The sequence below is a fragment of the Podarcis raffonei genome, chromosome 1 (assembly GCF_027172205.1).
Source record: "Podarcis raffonei isolate rPodRaf1 chromosome 1, rPodRaf1.pri, whole genome shotgun sequence".
Lineage (NCBI taxonomy): Eukaryota > Metazoa > Chordata > Lepidosauria > Squamata > Lacertidae > Podarcis > Podarcis raffonei.
The window spans coordinates 78,486,351-78,511,257 of NC_070602.1; the positions used below are offsets into that span (position 1 = coordinate 78,486,351).

At 41.3% G+C, this 24,907-nt stretch overlaps 2 protein-coding genes across 3 annotated transcripts; both read right to left on the reverse strand.

Moving 5' to 3' along the window:
* Positions 1–1,743: 1,743 nt before the first annotated feature.
* Positions 1,744–24,906, reverse strand: MRPL21 (mitochondrial ribosomal protein L21). Of its 2 annotated transcripts, none has more exons than XM_053395858.1 (7): positions 24,782–24,906; positions 17,402–17,462; positions 6,609–6,694; positions 5,186–5,349; positions 3,030–3,082; positions 2,376–2,479; positions 1,744–1,907 (listed from the first exon to the last, which is right to left on the reverse strand). In XM_053395858.1, exons 1-7 carry the CDS (start codon positions 24,840–24,842, stop codon positions 1,843–1,845), a joined length of 594 nt encoding a protein of 197 aa, XP_053251833.1. In that variant the 5' UTR covers positions 24,843–24,906; the 3' UTR covers positions 1,744–1,842. The 2 variants fall into 2 exon arrangements, with proteins under 2 accessions (XP_053251833.1, XP_053251827.1); XM_053395852.1 differs by having other exon boundaries at positions 24,722–24,899.
* LOC128417332 (E3 ubiquitin-protein ligase RNF4-like) lies at positions 14,342–15,784 on the reverse strand. The gene has a single exon (XM_053395820.1). It carries the CDS (start codon positions 15,768–15,770, stop codon positions 14,910–14,912), a length of 861 nt encoding a protein of 286 aa, XP_053251795.1. The 5' UTR covers positions 15,771–15,784; the 3' UTR covers positions 14,342–14,909.
* Position 24,907: the final 1 nt, after the last annotated feature.

The following is a 24,907-nucleotide window of genomic DNA, read 5'->3' on the forward strand; positions in this document are numbered from 1 at the left end:
TACGTATTTATCTACTTGCACTTGATGTGCTTTCAAACTGCTAGGTGGGCAGGAGCTGGGACTGAGCAATGGGAGCTCATCCCGTCGCGGGGATTCGAACCACCAACCTTCTGATCGGCAAGCCCTAGGCTCTGTTGGTTTAGACCACAGCGCCACCCGCGTCCCTACCAGAAGTCATAACTCTCTCCAACTACCCTTGGACTGAATGAGAGTCACAGAGATCTTCTGTAGCCTCCATGACAGCAGGTGATTCCATTTGCGTGTGCATTGTTTTATTATTGCCTCTGAGATCTTTAAACATTTGAACAGCAGGAGTAAGGTCTGATTCACACATGCAAAAACATCACCTATGTCTATGCACTTGATTGGCAACATATGATCTGACTACTGTAAATTGATAAGCATTACATAACCGGCATTGTTAAAAGTTCAGTCTGTTGTGTTTAATCGGTGATGCTGGTCTCTATGAACCAGCCCTTAGATTCAAACATCTAGGTTCTAGATTATACCAGATGCATAAATTGACTTCAGCATGACTAAATCAGCTCCATTAAAGTGTGCTAGTTTAACTTAATTGATAGATTCTGACTAACCAATCTAACAGACGAATGGTTTTGTGAAAGGTGAAAGCCAGTACACAAACCAATGAAAATTGCTCCAGGTAAAAGTGCAATTTTACCTAATTTGCCAGCCTTTGTTCTGCACTATGCAAGCATTCTGAGGAATAAATAGATCAGTAGGTTGACACTATGTAGTGCTCTTGCAAAATCGATGGCAACAGATATCTCATGGGACAAACAATGAATTAATCTCCCATGGAACAATGCTGGCTGCTCCTTACAGTTCATTAGTATTTGGCTAAGTGGTTTTTCTGCAGTTCTCTAAAGAGGACTGAAGGAGGGAAATGGTTCTCTTCATCAGCAGGAATCAGGAAATGGAAGAAACTAACACTATTTCTAATCCAGCTCATTAAACTTGAGTACTGAAGGATTGAAGTAGAGGTCTCAATTATGGCATTAGCAAAGTGAGTAAAAAGCAATTTTCATCTCAAGACAAAATATGCTGTGGCACATTTTAAAACTACTTACTTTTAACAAGTGTTCTGCAACAGCATTAGCTTCAGAGCTGGGATGGAGAACCTGGGACCCTCCAGATGTTGAACCCCACTTGCAGTAATCTCTGACCATTGCCCAGGATGGCTGGAGCTGCAACAACACTGGGAGAGTCGCAGATTGCTTTGCAGCGCAAGAGTCATGAGCTGAATCAGAGGTGATTAGGCTGCACTGTTGCAGCACAGAAAACAATATCAACCATGTTAACAAGTTAAGAATAGGTTTGCTTGTTTTAAATGAGACATCTGCTTCAGTTCACTGATATGTGATGATTATGGGAACACATTCTGATATTTAAACTACAGGTAGAGGTTTTAGCATGAAATGGGTCATGTGGAAAAATCAAACCATCACCAGTCTCAGGCAGCCAACATGAGGCAAATCAGTCAACCCCACCACACATGGCTGTTGGGCTGCTGCAGGGTTTCATCTCTCTCTCTGTGTGTGTGTGTTTGTGTGTGTGTGTGTGAAGCTGGTGGGGTTATAAGCTGCGTAGTCTTTTCTACATTATTCTACACCAAGCTCAGACGGGGCAGGGGGAATCTTGTCAATCATTCCTTAACCGCCAATTTCACAAGACAGTAGTTTCACAACAATCAATATCAAGTTAGAAATCATATTTGAACAAAAGTTATTTCATAATAGTTTTCTTTATTGACAACAAAAAAAAATGCAACTGAAATATTTTTCAGTTTTCGTATCGCCTTGAAACTGCAAGCCCAACAATTCGTCATGACAGAACAGGAGCAATTTCAATGCTGTTTATCCGGAGAACAGTTTGTGGCTGAATTAAAACTGAAAGAGAATGGAAAAACACAGATCAGAGAACAGCCTTGGAGTTCAGTTACCTAAGTATGTTAACAAAAAGAGTCAAATAATCCCAAACAAAGAGAAGCACTTTCAAATCTATTCAGGTTTCAGTTTCTACTCATCACATACATCTTAAAGGTTTCTGCCAGAGGCACTGAGGAATAAGCTGCCATTTGTTCCTTACTAAGCATGCTGATTAAGATTAGCCTAAAGATGTTGTTTCAGCTTGTTAACATCTTTGGCTTCATAGGCAAGATCTGGAGAGTGAAAGCTAAACCAGGAATAAGTGACCAGCAAAAAGAAAGGGATTCTAACTGATGGAACACCACCCTAGCTATTCTATGGACACATAGGACACTGCATTCTTTTATTCTAGACATAACACCAGCTTAGGTGCCATCATAGCATTCTGCAGCTTGATAGAGAAGGACTTATGTATATTTTTCATCTTACTCGTTTTTTTCTTGTAATTAGACTTTCGACGGATTATCATACGTATTTTGGGCCAAGACTCCGTCTTCTCAATGACAGTTGCCTCCACACGGACTAGATCCTTCCTTTATAGTAAAGAGGAAAACATTTTACATTTTATTCTAATCAAACGGAGGCTGGTAAAGTAGAAAGAGAAAAGAAAAGAAAAGAAAAAAAGCAGACATGAAGGCTATGGGTCCATTTTGGGCTACATCTCTAGTTTTTTTCACATCACAGAATGGGTCCCAGGCATAATTATGTTTGGAGCTGTTTACGGTTGCTTTTGTCACATGCAAAAGAACCCAAAATCAGGGTGGGGAGAATACCATGTGTCACAGTGGCCCCAAACATTTAACAATTGCCTCCCTCACCATTACAAGACCATCTTGGCTGTGAGTCCTGGAAGACCTGCTCCTTGCCTTCCAGGCCTTTTCCACCCAGCCTGGGAGGGCGGAGCCCTGACTGACTCCAACTACAAAAGCGGAAGCAGCTGAACTCTTGGTTGGGGTATTGTTTAGGGGTTTTTATTGTGGGGTTCTGTTGTTGTTTTTATTGCCCTAATTGCACCTGTCTGAAAACATTTTAATAAAGGTGGCAGCTGACCTCAAGAGAGAATTATTCTAAAGGATGCCTTACCCCAGCAGTGGCTTTCCCAGCAGGGTGAAGTCATCTGCACCAACCAGCAATACCTGGACAAGATTAAATAATTCACATCTGTCACCGCAAGACTGTCATAACAGTCAGAATGTTGTCAACATACTTGGGGGGAAAGGAGCTTTACATTTGCAATGAAGTTTTCTAGCCACAGCTTATAGCTGACTAAGGAAGGGTAACACAGAGGAGAAGCAGGCCCTAGCCTAACCAATGAATACTGTCTTTGGTGAGAACTGTGTTTTTGGCCCCAACCTAGGGTATACACTAAGATCCCTCTTCACTTTGAACAAAAGACAACATCATTAGCTTTTGTGAAATGTTTTCGCACATGAAGTGATTTCTTTAGCTGCTGTAGGAAGAGCTACACATTGCAAAAGGAGAGGGTAAAGTTTTCCAGTGGTTGCTCCACCACTGAAAACTCACAGATCTGCAGAAGCTATTGGGGTTCAGAGCTGGTAACCTCAAGAAAGCACCCCGATGCAGGGAACTTCAATATCGTGTGTTAACTGCCTTTTAAAAACATTTGCCCACATCTCTAACAAGCCAGTGAAGCACTGTGATGCTGCACACAGCTGATAATTGGGAACTTCTCAAGTTCTAGTTCGGTGCTATATCCTGACAGGATTGTGGTCAGGAGTTACTGGAGGCTTAAACATGAAAGCCTGACTTTTTCACCCCGATCTAAGTTTTAGCACTCCCAGCTGTCAGCTTTCTGCAAACACCTGATCCGCTTCACATATGGATGTGGCATGTGGTTGAAAGGAGCACAATCCCCAGGGAGGCCTCTCTGAAATGAAACCAGAGAACTGGGTTTGTGGGAAGTATTTTTCTCTTGCTAAATTATTCCATAACAGGGCACCTGACTAGAATATACATGCTGATGAACTAAACACAACTTCATTTCATGACAACTTGGGGTATTTTGATTAAACAGGCTGTGTTAGTGTTAAAAGTGTATTAGGTTAGATACTGAAGGATACTCCACCCCGACCCCCCACAATTTCCATGTGAATGCCAGTCCGGCTTACAAATCAGAGCAGGTGCATTTGTCAACATGTAAGTGTGCCATATCTGGACAGCAACAAATCAGGCCAGTGTTAGCAGTCTCAAAACATGATCATGGGTAGCATGCTTATGAGCAGTATCTAAGAGAATGACATTGGACTGGTTTGGTTTGAATTAGGCAAATGAACCCCTCTGGTCTGCATGAAAGTTCACAGTATATTTGGTTTACCCCTTCTCCAAAAAATAATGAAAGTAAAATCAAAGATCAGCTGATACCTGTGGCTAGAATTCTATTCTATACTAGGTCATTTCCTAGTAATAAGAATTCTAGCATCTCTTTTCAATGAGCATAGGAGCGAATCATAAAGTTTACTACGTAGCATTAATGCTTGTAAAGTCCTAATATGGAAAGAGAAGAGCAAGATGATACTAAGTCCCAAAATACAAATGGTGTGTGTGTGATTTTCTAGTAACATCGTAAATTTCATTCTGGGGATCGGAAACCCTGAATCTGAAATTTGGCTTTCCATATAATTTCCAAGATGCCAATGCCTGCGAAGCACTAATTAGTTAAAAACAACATCCCTCGCTCCATAGCAACAGGTTAAAGGAGCCTATGAAGGTCAACCAGCTTGTACAAGAATAGATGAAAGTAAGAATCAAAGCACTAACAAGACAAGGGTGCTCACCCAAAATATTAACCACTTTAATATTTCTAGACATTTCATCGTTGTGAAGACAGAGCATGGGCTGAGCATACAAACTAGTGTTGTGTGTGCATGGAGAAATTTTATTGTTAATCATTTGCTTACATGGGGACAGGTGCAGCCATTTCTAGGTTCACAGCTGTCCTTTCTTTCAAGCTACTACAGTCAGGGGCATTACCGTCCTTGTCCCCATATAAGCAGCTGGCTTCCACTAAATTTTCTCCATGCCCAAGTTTACAGGCAAAAGATGGAGAAAATTAGCATTGCTTGTCTGAATCAGCCCAAACATTCTTAGTGATGTGATATTTAACATCCTATTTGACACCCATCTATTAACATAGGGGATCCAATCACTTTAAAAAAGGAGGACACCAATGAAATATGTCTGATATAGGAGGATAAAGCAATTGCTAATATAAAGCTTACCTTTTCCATTCGGATTCTGTCTCCACATTCAGCTGGTATATCATTATTAAGTAAAATCAAGTCTTCGCTGGTTACTTTCCACTGTCTGCTGGCAAAGTGAACAACTGCAAACAGTCTTCCATATTGTCCCGTGGCTATTAGTTCATTTACTTTTTGAACAATCTCTGGATAAAAATGGTAAGTTAGTGAATAAATGAGGTGGGAATTTTGTGTGTGTATGTGTGTGTGATACTAGCTGTTGATAAAGCAAATAGTTCTTTCACAATAATGTAATAATCCACGTCACAGTCCTCATTGTTCAACAACTACAAAAACTGGTTCTAAGGCCTAAGTTGCAGCGAGCGGTTCTGAAGGTTCACTGAAGTTAAACCTTTTGTATACTCAGTGGCTACTCTGGTCTGCAATAAGCAGCTCCAGGGCTGAACATTTATTTTGTTGTCCATTTCATCGATAATCATGCTTTCTAATAGCCATTGCCACCCACATGTTATGAACTTCATCATCATATTCTCTATACTTCCATTCCTTCTGCCCCAATTGCTTACTACAACTCCCATCATCCCTAGCTAGCAGGACCAGTGGTCAGGGATGATGGACATTGGAGTGCAAACAGGTGGTGACCCAAGTTTGGGAAACCCTGCTGTAGACAAAACTGAGCTAGATGGACCAATGGTCTTACTTTGTGTAAGGCAGTCCCCATGCTCTTTTATCTCTTACTGCATGTCCTGAGCACAACCCAGCCCCAAGAGGACAGGTGGCTGGGAGTTTAATTCTTTCTTGACAAAACACACACTTGCAGTAGCTCCTAAGGTGCGCAAAGCATGCACACATGCTTCTGGCGACTAAGTAGTTGGCATCCCTCCCCAGACTTGTGCTCAGAGCAGGACTGTTGGAGCAACAGTGTGACCATGCCTTCACCCAAACCTAAGTACCCTCACCTGATGGGATGCATGCAAGCAACCTGTGGCTTCTCCTACATGGAAGTTGTTGCTTTGCCTACCTCTTCAAGCCCCTCCTGGTGCTGGAGGACAATGGAGAGGAAGACAGAGGGGATTCTGCTCTTCCTCAAGGCCCGGGCTCTTTCCCCACATCCTGCACCTCCTCCCTATCTCTGACTGCTTGGACTCTCCCCATTCTTCCAGCTCCTGCCTTGCAGGAGGCACCAACTCTCATAAATCACTGCCCTCTTCCACTGGATCGGACTCTGGCCCCACGGCCTCCGCCACACACTCCTCGGACCCTTGCCAGTCCCTGACACTGCATTGCTTGGCTTCAATTTTTCTTAAAGCCAATGCTCTTTAGGCATGCAAACTGTAAAGATGCAAAACAGAAAAAAATGAAGACAACGAGAAATCAAAACAAAACAAATACAGCAAATAGGTACAGCCATACCCTTTGCCTTTGAACAGCTAGGTGTATTTACCTCTGTGGTGTTCTGTCTCTTCTAGAGGATCAGGGAGTTTGATTTCAGGATATGGGGGAGAAGTTAAGGATGTTTTTGGAAGGAGTCTGCGAAATAAGAATATACTTTTATGAATGGAATAGCCAAGCACTTGAGCCTATAAGGGTATTTCAAATATCGTCCCTAAATAAGAAAGAAAATGGCTTTCTCTTGGAAACAATACCGTACAGAGAAAACAATAACAAACTTAGCCCAAGAGTCCTTGTCATCTTGTTTTCCAAAACTATTTCCCTCATATCTTTTAACAGTGAGAACCACAACTAGAGATAGGTTCTGTCTTGTTACGGAATCTTTATATGAAATAGACGTCAGTTTTATGTCCATCCAGCCAATTTCACGGCTGCTCCCAAAAGTCAGGAATCAGTAAGAGGAGTTCAGCCAAAAAGATTCAGAAAGTGATGGGGAAGTTGGGTATAAGAAGCAATGACGAAGTGAGACCTGAGGCATGGAGATCCAAAGCTTGTGTTGGTGTGAAACCAGAGGCATTTTCCTTTTCAAAAAAACTGGTGGTGCAAACGGCCCTGATGGCAAAATGTTGGCTGTGCAGAACAAGTGAATGAGGATCATGAAGCAGGAGAGTGCTAATGAACTCATGTCTTGCTTGTGGACTTCCCATAGGCTTTGCTTCAATTGACCCCTGTGAGAAAAGCATGCTGGGCTAGGTAGGCCTTTGGTCTTACCCAGCAGGGAGATCTTCTTACCTGAGGCATGTGTCCATGGAATTGGAATTTGGAAACATGCAGGTGTAAGCCAGTTATTTTGCAAATTATCAGAAATCAATGCATAAGTGCTACAATTCCATTGGAAACTTGGAACCAGCAGAGGTTGGTCTATTAGGACAACTGGGGAGCTGCCTCACTTACTTGGTTCTACTCACAGCCAGCCCTCACCCTACCTGCTTTCTTACTTACAAAAAGTCCAGAGGGTAGCACTGCCTGTCAGCTTCCTTCTCCTTAGTCTCAGTTGTGCCCTTGAAAAACTCAGCAGAGAGGAGGATGGGGACAACACTAGAATTAGTTGGCTCTGCCTGTCATTGGCTCTGGCTCCACCTACAGTTGGTCTCTGTGTCCAGCCCCAATGGGGACCAGCTATCACTACTTGGGACAAGAACATGTGCTGTAGAGCAGGTCTGGGGAAGCTTTGCCCCTTCCACTCAGGTGTTACTGAACTACAACCCCCATCATTCCTTGCTACTGGCCATGTTTGCAGGGGCTGATGGGACTTGTTGTTCAGCAACATCTGGAGGGCCAGCAGTTCCCCATACCTGCTATAACCCCACCTCAATTTGGAAAGGCCTCACCTAGCCAATGGTAAATCTATTTATGATGAAAGAGAGGGATAAATAAAATTTCTGATTATGAAGGAAACAAGATTGTTGGGAGAAGTAGAACCAGAAGAATTAACGGGGTAGGACCATAGTACATGCCATTCAGATAGGATTATCTCAGGCTACACCCTGGTACCTCCCTTTTAAAAAGTATTTCTACAAGCAAGGAATTTGCCATTAGGGAGCATTAAAACATGCATTCCCTACTAAATGGTGATTTGTTATTATGCTGATTAGTCTAAGTTAAGACTGTGATTGATTGCATACAAAGCAGCTTCCTAGACACTGTAACCATACAGTGGTCATTATGGGTAATTTCATAATGTATTATGTAGTACATGCTGCCCAATTGCTGCTCATTCTGTTCTCTATTGGAGCAAGCAGGAGAAACAAAGCAGACGACCTTGGCACCACACCATGTCTGAACCAGGGACTGTGGCCTTATACTTTCTAATAAGCAACAATTGCCTGCCAATCTTAAGTCACTGCTTATGGTTGGCCTGCTGACTGTGGCTTTTTAGGGAGCAACAAAGCATGAGCCCTAGTTCAGATGTAATGGGGAAAACACAAAGCTTCCAGGTTTGGTTTAACCTACTTGTGCCAGGAGTGGAGCCAAGTGGGAGAAATGAAGCAATGGCCACATGCATCTTATAACCATAAGTCAGAAAGTCAATGGTGATTTGTGAATGCATGGATTACAACATAATTTATGCACACCCTTGCACTCACCATGATTAAGGGAGTTCAGTAATGCTTTCTAGCACCATTCACTGGGTTTGGGTCACCCCTTTCAAAACTGGTTACTATTGGGATCCTGATGGGATTTTTGTTTAAGATGCCAAGTGTTTTTTTGTTTATGCAGAAAAGTGAACTAGATTAACTAAGCAAGGGAATTTAGAGTAGAGTAACGAAACAGGGAACATTGAATACAAAGAGCTGTTGTGTTGTTTTTTAATCTGTTATGGCAAGAAGTGTTCAGTACCAGATACACCTGCCCTGTGATACTGAAGATTTTTGTGTGAATGATAGAATATTAACTGGGTAGCTGGCTAGGAGCTAGGAGCAAGTAAAAAGGGAGGCCAGCATTATCTTGAACAGCCACTGACTGTAAACCCATCTATGGAGCTGGCTGAGGAAGGCTCTGCAGGCAGTCATGTACTGGTTTTTGGAAGACAGGATTAAGCCATCTCTTGACTTACCTAAGACATTATACAGTTCATGCAGTGAAATCTAGAGGTTAGACACCTGTCACATATTTGCATATACCTCCTCCTTTCTCTATATGGCTTCCCCCTTAACACTGTAAGCTGTACTCCTGTGAAGAGTCGTCACACACATTCAGAAAGAATGCTGCATCCCTATGTCAGTACAATAAATTTCCACAAGGGTGCTCACTCTCAATAAGGAAATTTCATAGCATCTTCCATATTCTTTTGATCATGATGTGTTTTAATGGTGTTTAATATTGTATTTTAAATTATTGTAACCCACACCCTGGAACCTCATGTTGAAGGGCAGGTGTCAAATAAATAACAACTGCTCAAACTACCTAGGCAACTGGCTGTCAGTTTCCAAGCTGAATTGGCTTTCCCAGAAACTAGCTGCACTTTAGCTTACCTAAAAATTCTAGTATAGTGACAGCTTTTGACAGCACACATTTTCTGGAGATGCAATGCCTGGCAAGAGACCCTAGGCTGCTGGCATAAAACTGACGAATGACAACTCAAATATGCATTCTCTTCGCTATCCATCAGTATTCTGTCAGACGGCGTGAATTCCTTCAGGTTCACACAAACTCTGGAAATCTGCAACTCCATATAAATAAGCACTACCTTCAAAACTTTGGAACTGTATTGTTTGGTTCTGTAGATCAAAAGTTTCAGAACTCATGAGGAGCAAGAACCCAAGAACACATATTGCTAAAGATGGCAGAGAACAATGCCAGTTAAGAAATCTGGTCTAAAGATTTCACCTGCTAATAATAAGCCTAAGCAGGAAACAGAATATTTTTCCCTACGCATGAACCGCTTATGGGTCTTGAGCTGCTTCTGCTAAGGTACCTCCAGTGGGCAAAAATGAAAAATGAGCAATACAATAAAAAGAGGGGGTTAATTAATATTAGGAATGCTAAAGAATTAGTATTTGAAAGAAATTAGAGTAGCATAATTTAATTGCCATGCCCTTAAAAGACTACTGGAGTACTCAGATTACTTTTTTGCTGCAAAAATAAAATTCTTTTATGAATACCGAAGGGGGGGCACCTCACAAACATTAATTATATATATATCACCAAATGAAAACCACACATAAAAACTGACAGTCCTTTAAGAACTCATTTATTTTTAAATGCGGGTAAGTTGTATTCAGATGTCTGTGACCTTGTCGAGAAATGGCAGAGGTCACAAAACCTAGCAGAAAATTCTGTCAATTATTCCATCTGTTATTAGCATAGCCTATGGCTTTATTTATATGCCACAAAAGTAATAGTGTAGTGTCCTGTGGGGGAGTTGTCCAGCATGTAATAACCCATCTGAATATGATAGTTTTAAGTTCTGACTCACTTGCTAAATATTCTTCTATCCTTGTCATGGTGTCACATGGCAATTGCTGCCTACCATCAAGAACAGTCCATTATGGAGATGTAGTTTTTGTTACTGCATTTTGCTAACTTGGATGCAGATTTTCAACTGCCACTAGATAACACTCCCCCCCAAAAAACCCCACACCCTTTCACTGCAAGGATTCAGGAAACTGTGTAAGGGGTTGAGGCACCCTAACACATAATTTTGCTAAAACTTTTATGCAAAGACTAGATTGGTGAAGTGTTAGGTTCCATACAGCATCAGCCAACGGTAGTGATTGCTGTACCCCTCCAGTTTGGTGCACATTAAGGATTCTGCACAGGAATTCAGTTTTTCCCATCACAACTCAAATAAGTGACCTCAAAAATACATTCTGCAACTTTCTCCAATGGGTAAAATGCCTTATTGGTGAGGCAGAGTTGGATTTAGGGCAGTGAACCAGTTCCCCTGCACAGGATGTGGGGGCCAAAAGGGAGTCTCCCTGCCTCCTTCCCAAAGCCTAGTTAGCACTTTCCCAGCTTTGGAAATGAGATGGGAGAGCTCTAGGAGCCTGCCAGAGCTGTGTGCATCCTTCCCAAAGCCTGATGCCTCCCTTACCTGGCTTTCAGAAGGCACCATGAGGGAAGGGTGTGTGTCAAATTTTTGACACACCCCCCCCCAAGGCACCAGATTACAAAGGTCTGTCCCTGGGCAAAGTGTAATTTGTTCTTTAATAAGAGTGCCCGTGCAAACAGAACAGAAGCTGTGATGGTAGGGATGAATGCAAGTGACAGAGGTCGGAGCCAAACAGTACAAATTGAAAGCTTTTGCAGATGACTTAGTACTGACGTTACAGGAGCCAGAATCTAGTACTAAAAGAGTATTAGAACTGATTCAAGAATTTGGTCATGTGGCAGGATTTAAGTTGAACAAGTTAAAAACTAAAGTTCTTGAGAAAAACTTAACACCGATTGAGAAAGAGAGGTTTCAGAAGGAGACAGGTTTAACATTGGTTAAGAAAGTAAAATACCTGGGGGTTAATATGACCGCTAAGAACTTAAACTTATTTAAAGACAATTATGAGAAATGTTGGTCAGAAGTGAAAAAGGATCTAGAAATATGGTCAAATTTGAAGCTTTCCTTGTTAGGTCGAATTGCTGTTATAAAGATGAATGTACTGCCAAGAATGTTATTTTTGTTTCAATCATTGCAAATTTTGGACAAAATGGACTGTTTCAAGAAGTGGCAGAGAGACATTTCTAGATTTGTCTGGCAGGGCAAGAAGCCCAGAATAAAATTTAAAATACTAACTGATGGAAAGAGGTGGATTTGCCCTGCCGGACCTTAAACTCTATTATGAATCAGCAGCATTCTGCTGGTTGAAAGAATGGCTGCTTCTTGAGAACACAGACATTTTGGATTTAGAAGGTTTTAATAACGTTTTTGGGTGGCATGCATATTTGTGGTATGACAAGGTTAAAGCACACAAAGCATTTAAAAACCATATTGTCAGGAAAGCATTGTTTAATGTCTGGATAAGATATAAGGACCTACTTGAAAATAAAACCCCAAGGTGGTTGTCACCGATGGAAGCGAAGGCTCAGAAAAAGCTCAATATGGAGGCCAAATGGCCGAAATATTGGGAAATTCTGGAACAAGGAGACAAATTGAAATTGCAGAGTTTTGAGAAATTAAAAGATAAAGTGCGAGACTGGCTTCACTATTATCAAATAAGGGAGGCTTACAATTTGGACAAAAAAATTGGCTTCCAGGTGGAAAAATCAAAATTGGAAACAGAACTGTTAGATCCCAAAACTAAGATACTTTCAAGAATGTATAACTTGCTGTTGAAATGGAATACTCAGGATGAAACGGTTAAATCTGCTATGATTAAATGGGCACAAGATGTTGGACATAACATTATGTTTGCTGACTGGGAACAGTTGTGGACCACAGGTATGAAATTTACGGCATGTAATGCCTTAAGAGAGAATATTATGAAAATGATATACAGGTGGTACATGACACCAGTCAAGCTTGCAAAAATCTATCATTTGCCCGATAATAAATGCTGGAAATGTAAAGAAAATGAAGGTACATTCTTTCACCTTTGGTGGACGTGCCCAAGGATTAAGGCTTTCTGGGAGATGATATATAATGAAATGAAAAAGGTATTTAAATATACCTTCTTGAAGAAACCAGAGGCCTTTCTCCTGGGCATGGTCGGCCAATTGGTGCCAAAGAAGGATAGAACTTTATTTATGTACGCTACAACAGCAGCAAGAATACTCATCGCAAAGTATTGGAAGACACAAGATTTACCCACCCTGGAAGAATGGCAGATGAAAGTGATAGACTATATGGAACTGGCGGAAATGACTGGCAAAATCCGAGACCAGGGAGAAGAGTCAGTGGAAGAAGATTGGAAGAAATTCAAAGACTATTTGCCGAAACATTGTAAAATTAATGAATGTTAAAATGATGTTGGATTGAAATCAAGCGGCCTTAGCAACAAGGTTAATAAGAATATGTAAAAATGGATTGATAACGGATGAAAATATAAAGTTATAATATGTTGAGATATAGAATTAAGATAAAAAGAAAGAGGGTAAGGATTTGCTGAATTAACCATGTGAACGGGAATACAAAAAAGGGAGGTGTGAGGAGGTTGGGGAAATAAGTAAACGAAATCTAAGATATGAAAAGATTGATTTGTTTTTAACTATTTTCTATTTATGTTTTCTGTATTTTGTATCTTTTTTCTATTTTTTTGTACTTTTTGTATTTTTTTTCCTTCTTTTTTCTGTAACTTTCTTCTTTTTGTAAAACTTTAATAAAATATCTTTTAAAATAAAATGAATGCAAGTGACAGTCCACTTAGCACTCTACTTAACCTCCATTCAAAAGCTGGTGGCTGCATCTAGGTTTTGGTAACATCAGATGCATTTGCAGAGAGTATTTGATCCCCATAGCCCACGTTCAGGGAGACAATTCCATCTGTGGAAGTCCTAACAATTCCACATGATTGACAGGCTATGTGCAAGTCTAATATGGGGTGGGTGCAGCTAGGCCCCTACAGTAGGCTGCAGGGAGACTAAGGAAACATCCCCTTTTAAAAAGGTGTTCAATCTAATGCTGAACTGGAAGCATAACACTGGCTCTCCAAGATGTAATGGGTGAAGTTTCATTATGTTATGAGACTCCTTTAAAATCTAATAAAGAAGAAACATGGAAAAAAATATTATGAGACTCACAGCAGCCCATATACCTTGCAGATTAAGGCCTGATGAGATGCTGGACATCCCATGTTTTCTACCAACTGAAGATTGGGTGGCATACATTGAAGAGAAAGCCTTTAATTTAAGAGTTAGCAACATAAAACATTTTAAAGCAATTTGACCTATTAGTACAGCAGCAACTAAAAGTTCAACATGTCAAGCCATTCATAGTTCTACTATGAATACATAACAGGGCTAAGAAAGTGAGTTACCGCAACTCAAGTTAATTTTATCATGTGCGATTCAAGTCTTACATGCTTGCTGCTTGACACATGTCCCTATGGATGTAGATTTCCCACGGCAAACCATTTATGAGAAGCAGATCATTACTTTATCCTCTTCCAACCATTTGAGGAGTGTTTCACATAAATGGTTTAGCTCATATCGATTTGATTCTGCCCCAAGTGGCAACATTGGTACGGACTCCATTATGAATTCCTCCATAAGCATATGCCTGGACAGGAAAAGCTGTTCAGATCTAACATTACGGCTGTATTCTATTAAAGAGAAGACTCGGACCACCAAAAGTTATTTGTAATAAATCATTTATGCATGCAATGTTAGAAATGAGACACAGTCTTTTATAAATCTTGATCTGTTTATGAGATCATGGAACTTTATTGGGGCGACATCAACAGAAAGAGATGTTTGCCACTAGAAAACAAGTAGATATGGAACAGACTGGCTTTAGTTTTTTACAAGGCAAATTGCAAAAAGAAGCTGCAGGTTGTATTATCATAGATGACTATGAATGGCCTAGTCTTGAATAAATGAGTTCACTACATAACAATCTTTTCTCAAAGCAGCAATAGAACTAGAAGAACTGAAATGAGATATCTGCACAAAGCAACGTAGCAACAGCAGATATATCCTTCAAGCTGTTCTTCAAACTTCTACAGACCTCAAAAAATGTGAGCTGCAAAAACCTTAAAGCAAAATGAAGCTTAAACGGTACAACTGGACCATAAGGAGGTCAACTGGAAAAAAGTGAAATTGCTAACTGTCATATATAAGTCACATATACTTTGTGTGTTCTTTGGAGTTCACTCATGTTTATGAAGGCCGCATTAGACTGTGTTCAGGAACACCCAGGTCTTCATATATAAATTGGATGATACTCTTTTTGAGTGAGTTCCCTTCTACAAGTTGGGCAAAAGTTTGCATGCCCAAGAGCATTGCTGAGGCACAGACTACAGAAGATGTGGCCACATTTTGTTGACACTATAAGCCGTCCGCTTTGCACAATCTCTGCATAGCTCTCTATGCAAATTGGACAACACACAGTGCCTGAGGATCTTGAACTTGCAAATTCCTTCCTTCCCACTTCTCTGGGCAGCTCTCTAGTGGCAAGAGCATCACTCTCTGTGTGCCCGCTATCATCATCATCATCATCACTACTTAATATAAGACTGTCAGACAATGGTTGACGTCTGAACTCTCTATTGGGCTGCTGTCTACTCTCTCCAACAACCACAACAGAATCGTTATGTGTAAGATCAACAACTATAGGTTCTGAAGTTTCGCAAGTGAGGTCAACTACCGGTACTTCCTCATCAACACTTCTATCATCAAGTCTGAGTGGCTCTACTTGTGCAGCTGCAGCAGCTATTTTCCTTTGATTACAAGTTTGCATAGAGTGAGTCTTGCCTCCACAGTACTTTCTCTGAATGTCCTGCTGCTCAGTTCCTTTGCTATCACTTAAAGGAGTAGTTTGTTCCATAAAACTCGGGCCTGCATTAGGAGGGGAGCCAGCAAGGGCACTTTGTAAAGGTAAGGCCAGGGAGGAAGTAGAAGGCAAAGAGGAGGAGGAGGAGGAAGAGGAGGGGGTACAGGGTTCAGAAGCAGTTCCCCCCATCATCTTGTCCAGAGCATTACGAGGTCTTGCTGAGGTGTTGTGACTGCCCCTCTTGCTTTTCCTGTCCTTGGTTGCCTTACATTCTGTACTAGTTGAACTCATGATGCACAGGGATGGGAGAGTCCTTGCTTTCCCCCTTATCTCCGTGTGCTGTTCACCGCTTAGCTGCCAGCCAATTTTGTAATGTGATAATGATGATCATGAATGCTCTCTCTAAAGCAGCTTGATGCAACTGGTGATGCTTTGGAGCACTGTAACTTTTTTTGGAGTTGTCTCTTTTATACCAGGTACTCCGAAGCTGCGAGCAAGTTCAAAATCTCGAGGAGTTAGGGTGTATTTCCTGTTACTCTTTAGAACTGCATTAAAGTAGGAAGAAACATGATTAGGCCAAGAAGCAAGGACACCAATATTAATTTTCTATCTTTCAGCCAAGAGGTTAGCTAAAACAATTAGGATTATTACGAGGTGGAGTATCTTTCCCTACCTTGACAGTTCTCTTTATACAAGAGTCTGATAAGGAGAAGGGAAGAATTCATGGAAAACTGATGAAGGCCTCTTGCTCAAGAAGAACCAGGGCACAGAGCCAAGCTGAGGATGATGGGAAATATTAAATGAAATTCCTTTGTGTTGCCTCTACTAGAGCGCACTTCCTAGGGCTGCTCTCGCAAGAGGTGTTTTTCAGGTATGACACATTCAGTGTGTACACCCAAGCCTTGAAAATGCACATACAAATCTTGCAAACTATGAAGTGCTGGTGGTGAATCCACAGTTTTGTTTTTTTGATTGTCCTCATGACAGGCCAAGGAACAGCATGGCCTATGCCACCCAAGAAGAGGCATACCAGCATGGAGTTTCCACATGCGTCACAGTTCTCCTTTAACACTTATCTTGTTTTGTGTAGCTCTCTCCCCCAAAAGGAGGTTTGGGGGAACTTATTCCTAAAGTTCCAGTGTGGCACTAACATGCATGCACATGAGATTCCTGAAACTGCACCCTTATGGTGCAGTGTTTTTCTAGTAGGTCCTAGGTCTAACATGGTAACTCTGTTTTTAAAGCAGAAGGATAGATTGGGGGGGGGCGGTGAGTCTCTGCTGAAATCTCCAACTATCAATTCTTCAGAGAAGCCAGCTCCATCAGGCCTTCCCTTTCCCCTCAACGTTCCCCCATCTTGCAGAAACATTCCATCATGCCACAGCAGAGGGAGAGAAGAGAAAGAGAGCCACTCTATGCATTCAGCTGAGAGAACAATGCTTGCCTTGCCTTCTCCTTGAACTATTTCCATTCCAGCTGATCATTACAATAACTCTGTAACTAAGATCTAATGCCAGTGTTTGCTTTCCCACCCTCTTCCCCTCATTATCCCCTTTCCTTTCGTGTTATAAGAGCTGTCTCACAGAGGAACTGTCTCCCTAGAGAGGTTGTGGACTCTCCTTCCTTGGAGGTTTTTAAGCAGAGGTTGGATGGCCATCAGATACATATGATCTAGTTGAGATTCCTGCATTGCAGGAGGTTGGACTAGAGGACCTTTAGGGTTCCTTCCAACTCTACAATTCTATGATCTTTTACACTGTAAGCCTGAGAGCAGGGATTGCCTTATTAATATCTGTAAGCAGCTTGAGGAGCCTTTTCAGATGAAGAGCAGAGTAAAAATGCTATAAAAATAATTCTAACAGAGGAAGATCAGGATCCTAGAGGTGAAAGATGACGCATGTTCTGCCACAAACAGATCTTACCTTTGCTGTGATGAGGTGTTTTGTGAACTTTGATTCCGAGCTGCAGACCATAGCAGAGAGGCTGAAAGAGAAAGACGGAATTAGAAACAAAGGAATCGCACTAGATTCACACATGAACCTGCTTTTAATAAGCAATGAAGCTGTGCCATTTCCATAATTAGTGGGAATGGCTGTTGTGTCAAAAGAAAGATGGGATGCGACTATCGGGTCAGCGCCATCGACGAATGGTGGAGTTCCTCCGACCGGAGGAACGGGCTCCGTGGAAATTGGGTCTTCCCGCCGCAGCGAAGGCGGGGACCCGCTAGAAATCCCAGGCAGAGGAGCCTGGGAACGTGGGGTTCGGCAGAGCGCCTCCCCTACTCGCAGGGAAACCCCCTCTTTGGGGCTCCGGAGCGAAGTGGGGTGAGCAGCGCGGTGCAGCGAACAGATTGCTACTTTCACGGAGGGAAGCCGCACAGCCATTGCCGGAGAGCGCTGACTTTTTCCTGATGACAATTGGACTCTAAACAAAGTACCCGTGAGTAAAAACGGAAAATTGGATTAAGAAATTTGTGAATTAGGCTCCGAAGCGGGAAGGTTTAAACAGGAAGTCTGCCTTCCGCTTTTTGTAAACAGACTGAAGCAAAAACCTTGCAATCTAATAGCCTGGAAAGTTGTCTTAAAGATTGAAATTTCCTGCATCTACTACCAATAAAACCCCCTTGGAAGCAGGAGAAAAGGGGGGGGGGGAATTTGACTGTTTAAGCCTGCAGGAGAGAGAGTAAAGGAATATAAGTTTCCATCGTCCCAAACCTGGGAACGGGGTGTCAGGACAGAAATCGTTGGAGACATCCGTTGATTAAAAGTGGAGCACTTTGACAGATAGTCAAAAAAAGAAAGAAAAAAAAGAGAAACAAACTAACTTCAACACTGCTTTCTGCATTTCTAAGAAACAAAGTATTTGAAAATCGAAAGTAATTTTCCTTTGTTGGATACGTTTTTAAAGATGGATACAAATAGAAATTGTGTCCCCTAGAGGGAGCCTGTCAGTTTGCTGTTGCAGTTTATTCGGAGACTTCACAGCTGCGAGATTGAGATCGTGGGACCAGTCGTTTGACCTTGAACAGAAATGTGCTGGGAGGAAGTTTTGGTGTCTGCCCTTGGCAGGACAAATGCATTGCTGGAGCAGTTGCATGAGAAGATGAACTTGATGAATGAAAAGTTGGACTTGATGACTGCTGTAGCCAGTGAATATGATTTAACAGGAAACAAGGATAAAGAAACTATACAGAGACCAATTCAGGAAACTGGTTCGACAGGGCAAGTCCAAGGGCAGATGAAGACGGAAGAGGTTGCGACTGCACCCCAAGCAACACAAATGGTGAGACCCAAAGTCCTGCAGGAGCAAAAGCCGCTGCTTTGGAAGATTGAACTTGGAGTGTGGCTGGAAGCGTCTGGAGTTAAAGAAGCTCTTAATTCTGGTGGGACTATGAAACAGGTTGACAATTATCTTTTGGATAACTACTTTTTGGATTACAATGACGATGACGGGGAGTGGGACTGCGGGGAATGGGCTAGCTTGATGAAGGAAAATGGAGATTATTACCGGCTAAATTCCCCAGAGACCCACTCCCCAAGGAGAAAGGAAAGAAACTACGAAAGAAACCAACAAAAGACAAAGAGCGTAAGCACAAACAAGAACAAAAAAATTTGCAGAAGGGGCATAGAAGAGACTTAAGGGCCTCGGACATAAGATCACCAGATTGATGGACTGGATGCAATGGTTAGAAAGGACTGACATAACCCGAGACCAGGAATAAGGGACGTTGGATAAAAACTAGAGAAAAAGAAAAAGTTTATAAAAAGAAAAAATTCTTTCTATTTTTGGAATTAGTGTAACACTAATGAAATATCAGGGATTATGCTGGAATGGAATCAAGTGGCTTTAGTAAAAAGGATTTAAGGAGTTATGTAGAAATATGGTTTAAAATTTGAATTTTAAGATTTTTAAGGCAAGATAAGGTTAAAGAAATTAATGTAAATTGAACAATAGAATATAGCAAAAGATGGAAAGGATATGTTGAGTTAATAAATAAGATAGGCTGTTAAGATAAATTATTTAAACAAAAATTGAGAAATATGGGAAGAATTTGCTGAAACAACGAATTAAGCTAGAATACAAAAAGGGAGGTGTGAGGAGGTCCAAGAAACAAGCAAATGAAAAGATGCAATATGGGATTTGTATTCTTTTTTCTTGTTTTTTCTTTTTGTACTTTCTTTTTGATATATTTTTCTGTTGTATTTTTCTGTTCTTTTTTTATACTTATGTATTTTTGAAACTCTGAATAAATATCATATAAAAAAAAAAGAAAGATGGGATGCAAATATTCCCTTTAAGATCTTTAATGGGGTTTTTTTTCTTAACAGCAAAAATATTAATAGGCACCAAGATTCAGCCTCAAAAGGTCCCTGTAGTCCTTCAATACTAAAGACCTGGTGAAACAGAAGTGGGCTCAAGGAAATCTTGCAGAGATTTATTTGTTTGATTACACTTATATCTCACCTTTCTTCCATCATGGAAGCCAAGGTGGTGTACATGTTGTTCCCAGCTGGTCTCCCATTCAAGCCCTGACCAGACATAGGCCTGATCAGGTTTAGCAAAGTAACAGCCTCATGTGCCTTCGTGAGGCAATATCCTGAGACTTGGCCTGAAGGCAAATGAGGCCACCAGCTCATGAGTTTGGCTCCAGCACTCCAATGCTAGCTTTTCTAGATTAAGTTAGCTGGAAAATATCAAATTAAAAATAGTTTAAACATAACTCCTTCTACTGCAGACAGCAAGCCTCAGAAATAATGAGAGCAGAGTAAAAATGATGACCATTAACCTGACCAAATTAATGGCAAGATTAGTCAAAATCCATTCTTGGAAGCAGCTATTCCTAACAGCTTATTAGTTTAATCACATTTTGAAGTCATAGCACTCGACTTACTTTCCTTGCAAGGAAAAAACAACCTGCGCTAAGTAATTATTTACAGGGGTTGAACATGAAAATGTGGACTATTTAATGAGGGAAGTTACTTTCAGCAGTTCCTTTAAGCAGCTGCTTGAGTGAAACCTTGGAGACCCCTTTTCCTTCTGGTTCTAGTCTTGGGGGCTCAATCCAATGAAGACTTGGCATGCCTAATATCGCTGAAGTCAAAAGGAGTTGGGCACTTCTAACTCTGCACAGGATTAGGCTTTAAGAGTCCATGAAGTATCCATAGCCTAATCAGCACATTTTACATTTGATTACAAGTAGAAAAACCCAAATTTGCAGTTATTACCAGAGTCCCTTCCTTCTTAATGATCTAAAATCCTGTCACCTGGGGATAAGGCTCCAGAAATTTTCAATCTGCTTGGCAGCCAACCAGTGGTTTGGGTTGTGAAACACACAAATGGTTGCACTCATACTATAATGGCTCCTTGTTCCTACTGCAGCCCCTTTTACTCTCCGACAAGCTGCTCCTGAGGGTTGATTGCACTGCACGCTGCCCTAGAGGGTCCAATGTGGAGGTGGGGATGCAACTGGAAGAAATCAGCTTTTACAGGTTTCCAGATCCCACCACTGCTCCTAATTAATCAATGAGGTTCAGTGCTTTCACTGCATTTGAGTGGATCCCTTTTGAACCTGCTACTCGGTGAAGGAGATTTTTTTCCAAAGGGGACAAGCAGCTGTGTGTATCTGAATGCATACGTGCACAAAGCAGCCCCTCTGTTTAAACCCTTGACATTAATGGTTCATTGCAGCATTTTGAAGAAGTTACTCTCCACTTTCCTGTGTTAGCAGCAGCTTTCAAAAGATACATCATTCCTGCACAGGTAGCCGTGTTGGTCTGCCATAGTCAAAACAAAAAAAATTTTTTTCCTTCCAGTAGCACCTTAAAGACCAACTAAGTTAGTTCTTGGTATGAGCTTTCGTGTGCATGCACACTTCTTCAGATACCTGCGGCTCAATGTGGTGCCTTCCATAGTTCCAGTTACAGATAGGTAGCCGTGTTGGTCTGCCATAGTCAAAACAAAAAAAAAAATTTTCCTTCCAGTAGCACCTTAAAGACCAACTAAGTTAGTTCTTGGTATGAGCTTTCGTGTGCATGCACACTTCTTCAGATACCTGCGGCTCAATGTGGTGCCTTCCATAGTTCCAGTTACAGAAAGGTAGCCGTGTTGGTCTGCCATAGTCAAAACAAAAAAATTTTTTTTCCTTCCAGTAGCACCTTAAAGACCAACTAAGTTAGTTCTTGGTATGAGCTTTCGTGTGCATGCACACTTCTTCAGATACTGAAGAATACCAAGAACTAACTTAGTTGGTCTTTAAGGTGCTACTGGAAGGAATTTTTTTGTTTTTGTTTTGATCATTCCTGCAGTGCAATATACAGAAGGATTTCCCTATTTGCCAGAATTAAATCTCTGGTTACCAGTGGTGACCTTATTTATAGAATTCTGGCTGCTTATTTGATGGCATACTTACCAAACTTTTATACACGCAATAAATTTCATAGCCAGTGGGTTCTTGGCTTTTTGTAGTAGCACAAAAATATAATTTTGTCACTACACTTTGAGCACACAGGAGAATCCAAGAAGCTCTTGCTGATCTTACGCTTGGAACCACGTTAAGAATTAGGTGAACAGATACAGACTTAAAAGCACAATCCTAATCTTTCTCACTCTATAACTTACTCTGATTCCAGTAGACCTTCCAGGCTATAAGTTTCCTTGGTTATTCAGACTCTGGTGCATGAGAATTGTAGTTAGTTTAGAGGCATAGAGAGGGTTCACAAATTATTATGTGGAAAATGCTGGGCTGGTTCAAATTTTAATTTTACCATCCTCCTCTAACTGTCTGAGTTCATAAGCATGCATGTTTTAAGTGCAATATGTGTGTGTTGCCCCCTGCTACATCTGCTTAGATTTAAGCCTTGTTCAACAGCATGCTGTAATATTTTGCTCCTTTATAGAGCTTGGGCCAACACCAGGATTTGAGGGGTCATCTGGGTCCACATACACCACTTGGCTGTCTGCTTTGCAAACTAAACAGGGGGCTCGGGGGGTTGTGTGCAGTGTCACAATGAGCAGCAGTAGGGATAGGTAGTGGTACCCAGCCTATTGCGCCGGGCTACAAAAAGGAGAGGGGGTGGAACTAAGAAGAGAGGCTGGAATCAGCAATGGTGGGCTCTCAAGTAGACATGGGCCTCCTCATTCTTTCTCCCAAATGCCTGCCATGCTAGGTCTCCTCCTGTATGAGGTATTAAGTAACATTATGGAGATGCATGTGATAGTGCAAACCGGCAGGCATGAATTGGATTTGAAGTGGGATTCCACCATCAGATGTAGGAGAACAGGGAAGCTGAAAAGATGATGTCATTGAAATTCTACTCAATATTGATCCAGAGTAGATTCCAATGTATAGTTGCAGGATTCCCATAAAATAGACCAGAGGCACTTCATCCAGCAGAGCTTTACTGCTACTGAAGGCAAATGAGCAGAATGGTCACAAATCCAATACATTCAGGATTGGCACTGTCTGTAAGAAATCCAGTTGCAGCAGACTTAACTTAAACTGACAATATTTTATCAAAAGACTAAACCTTAACACTATATACAGAACACCACATCAGTTGTAAAAAGAGACAGAATGAGAGAGAATGAAACCCAGGCTACTTCTGGCCTCACTATTATGACCTTGACAGAGATAACAGAACCAGTTTAAACCAGTGGTATTTTCTAGAACAGTGACTTTCACCTAATCATTATGACCTGAGAATAACCTGGGCACAATGGTTTAACTTGAGGACTGTTTTATGCCGCTTTTATGATCTTGTGGCCTTTTAGTTTATTAGGTTTCATTTGGATTGACATTTTTATTATTTCATTCTTGCAATCTATCCTGGCAATATGATTGAATGGCAGTATAAAAATGCTTGTAATTAATTATTGCATTACTTATGGGGTGACTGAGCAAAGGACAACAATATGGGAAATCTATAACTGGCATACCAGATCAAGCTGGTAAAAGGCACTCCTAGCCACAAAAGTCACTTGGGCATATTGTTGACATCACGCTCCCAAATGCCCAATGATGGTTCTCAAAATAACACCCTACAGAACTCTGTAGCACAAGTAATAGTGAGCTAGAAAGCCTCCCACCATGCTACTCTCTGTACTCTACCATGCTGGTAGGAATGAAACCACTGTAATACAGTGTCTCTAATGACCACCCTGAGTAATTGGTCCATAGTCAACAGCAACAAAAGCCACTTGAAGGGCAAGCTTGAGTAACAGGGTTGTATTCCACCTGCTCTCTTAATAAAGGTGACCAAGTGCACAAACCAGGCCTGAACCCTGACTGAACTGGATCCAGATAATCATTGTACTCTAGAAACACTTGCAGCTGTCTGTAGAACCTTCTTTATATTGTTTATATTGTATAAATATATTGTATAAATTATACAATATTTATATTGTATAAATCCTAGAATCATTTGTTTCTATCAGTCAGCATGCTTAACACTTCAATTCACTAGGTGTTCCCTCAAACACTAATGAATTTTTTTTTGAAGTAACACAAAAGATCTTCAATTATAACATCAGTATAAATATTTTTATTCTTCTCCTGTAGTTTGTGTTAGTAGGGTACTTTTGTTTGCAAAGGTTGATTCCTCATGTTTTTAAGAAAATTATTAAGTATCTTAAAAATAAAAACACACTTTTCCCTATGATTTTTAGCTTAACCACTCAAGGCCTCTTATTCTTCAATACGCAATAACAATTATACACAATACATTTTCAATTAAGCTGAGAGTGGAAAGTTTTAAAACATCCAGGTTAGAGTGAAACAGAAAAACAAAACCAATAACTGTTTTAATTACTACTATAACGGGATGGATAAATGACCTTACCTAGCTCCTTAATAGCCAGATACTGTACCCTATCTGCCTTACAGAACAGGAATTACACCGTCGTTGTGAGCAATGATGAAGTCATAATAATAATACAACCCTCAAGCCCAACTAAGAGAGACAATGGAACGCACACGTTGGAAAACGCCTACAGAAACCCAGTAAGGTCAGAAAGATGCGAGGACTGAGAACGGAACTGTTTTAGTAAGGAACGGTGAAGGTAAGGGCTGGTTCTCTCTTAAAAATTAACAACGGAAGCAACTGGATGAGCTCACGGGGAAAACTTAACTACAGAAAGGGCCTCAGGCAATTTAGGGAACGCGGTAAATGGCACTTTAGAAGCAAGGCAGGGAAAGAACTAGAAAGAGGTTGCAAGCAGGAAGAAGAGCCTCCTCCCCTTCTTACAACGGAGACTGCAGTCCCGGAGTAGCAGCTGGAAAGAACCTCTATGGAAGGCGACCTCACCTGCCCGCGTTCCCGCCCGGCTCACAAGGCGCCGGTACGCAAGTGCACACGCTGCGGCCATTCCCTCCGCTCCTTCCCTTTTTCTTTGCCGCCCCAGCGGAACCGGAAATACAGCGCCGTGTGGGG

Coding starts and splice junctions, on each gene's coding strand:
- LOC128417332 (XM_053395820.1), bottom strand. CDS start 15,770: ATGAGTTCAACTAGTACAGAATGTAAGGCAACCAAGGACAGGAAAAGC.
- MRPL21 (XM_053395852.1), bottom strand. CDS start 24,842: ATGGCCGCAGCGTGTGCACTTGCGTACCGGCGCCTTGTGAGCCGGGCG. Junction 5,350..6,608: donor AGAGACAGAACACCACAGAG/GTAAATACACCT, acceptor ATTTTTATCCAG/AGATTGTTCAAAAAGTAAAT. Junction 1,908..2,375: donor TAATTACAAGAAAAAAACGA/GTAAGATGAAAA, acceptor ATTCTCTTTCAG/TTTTAATTCAGCCACAAACT.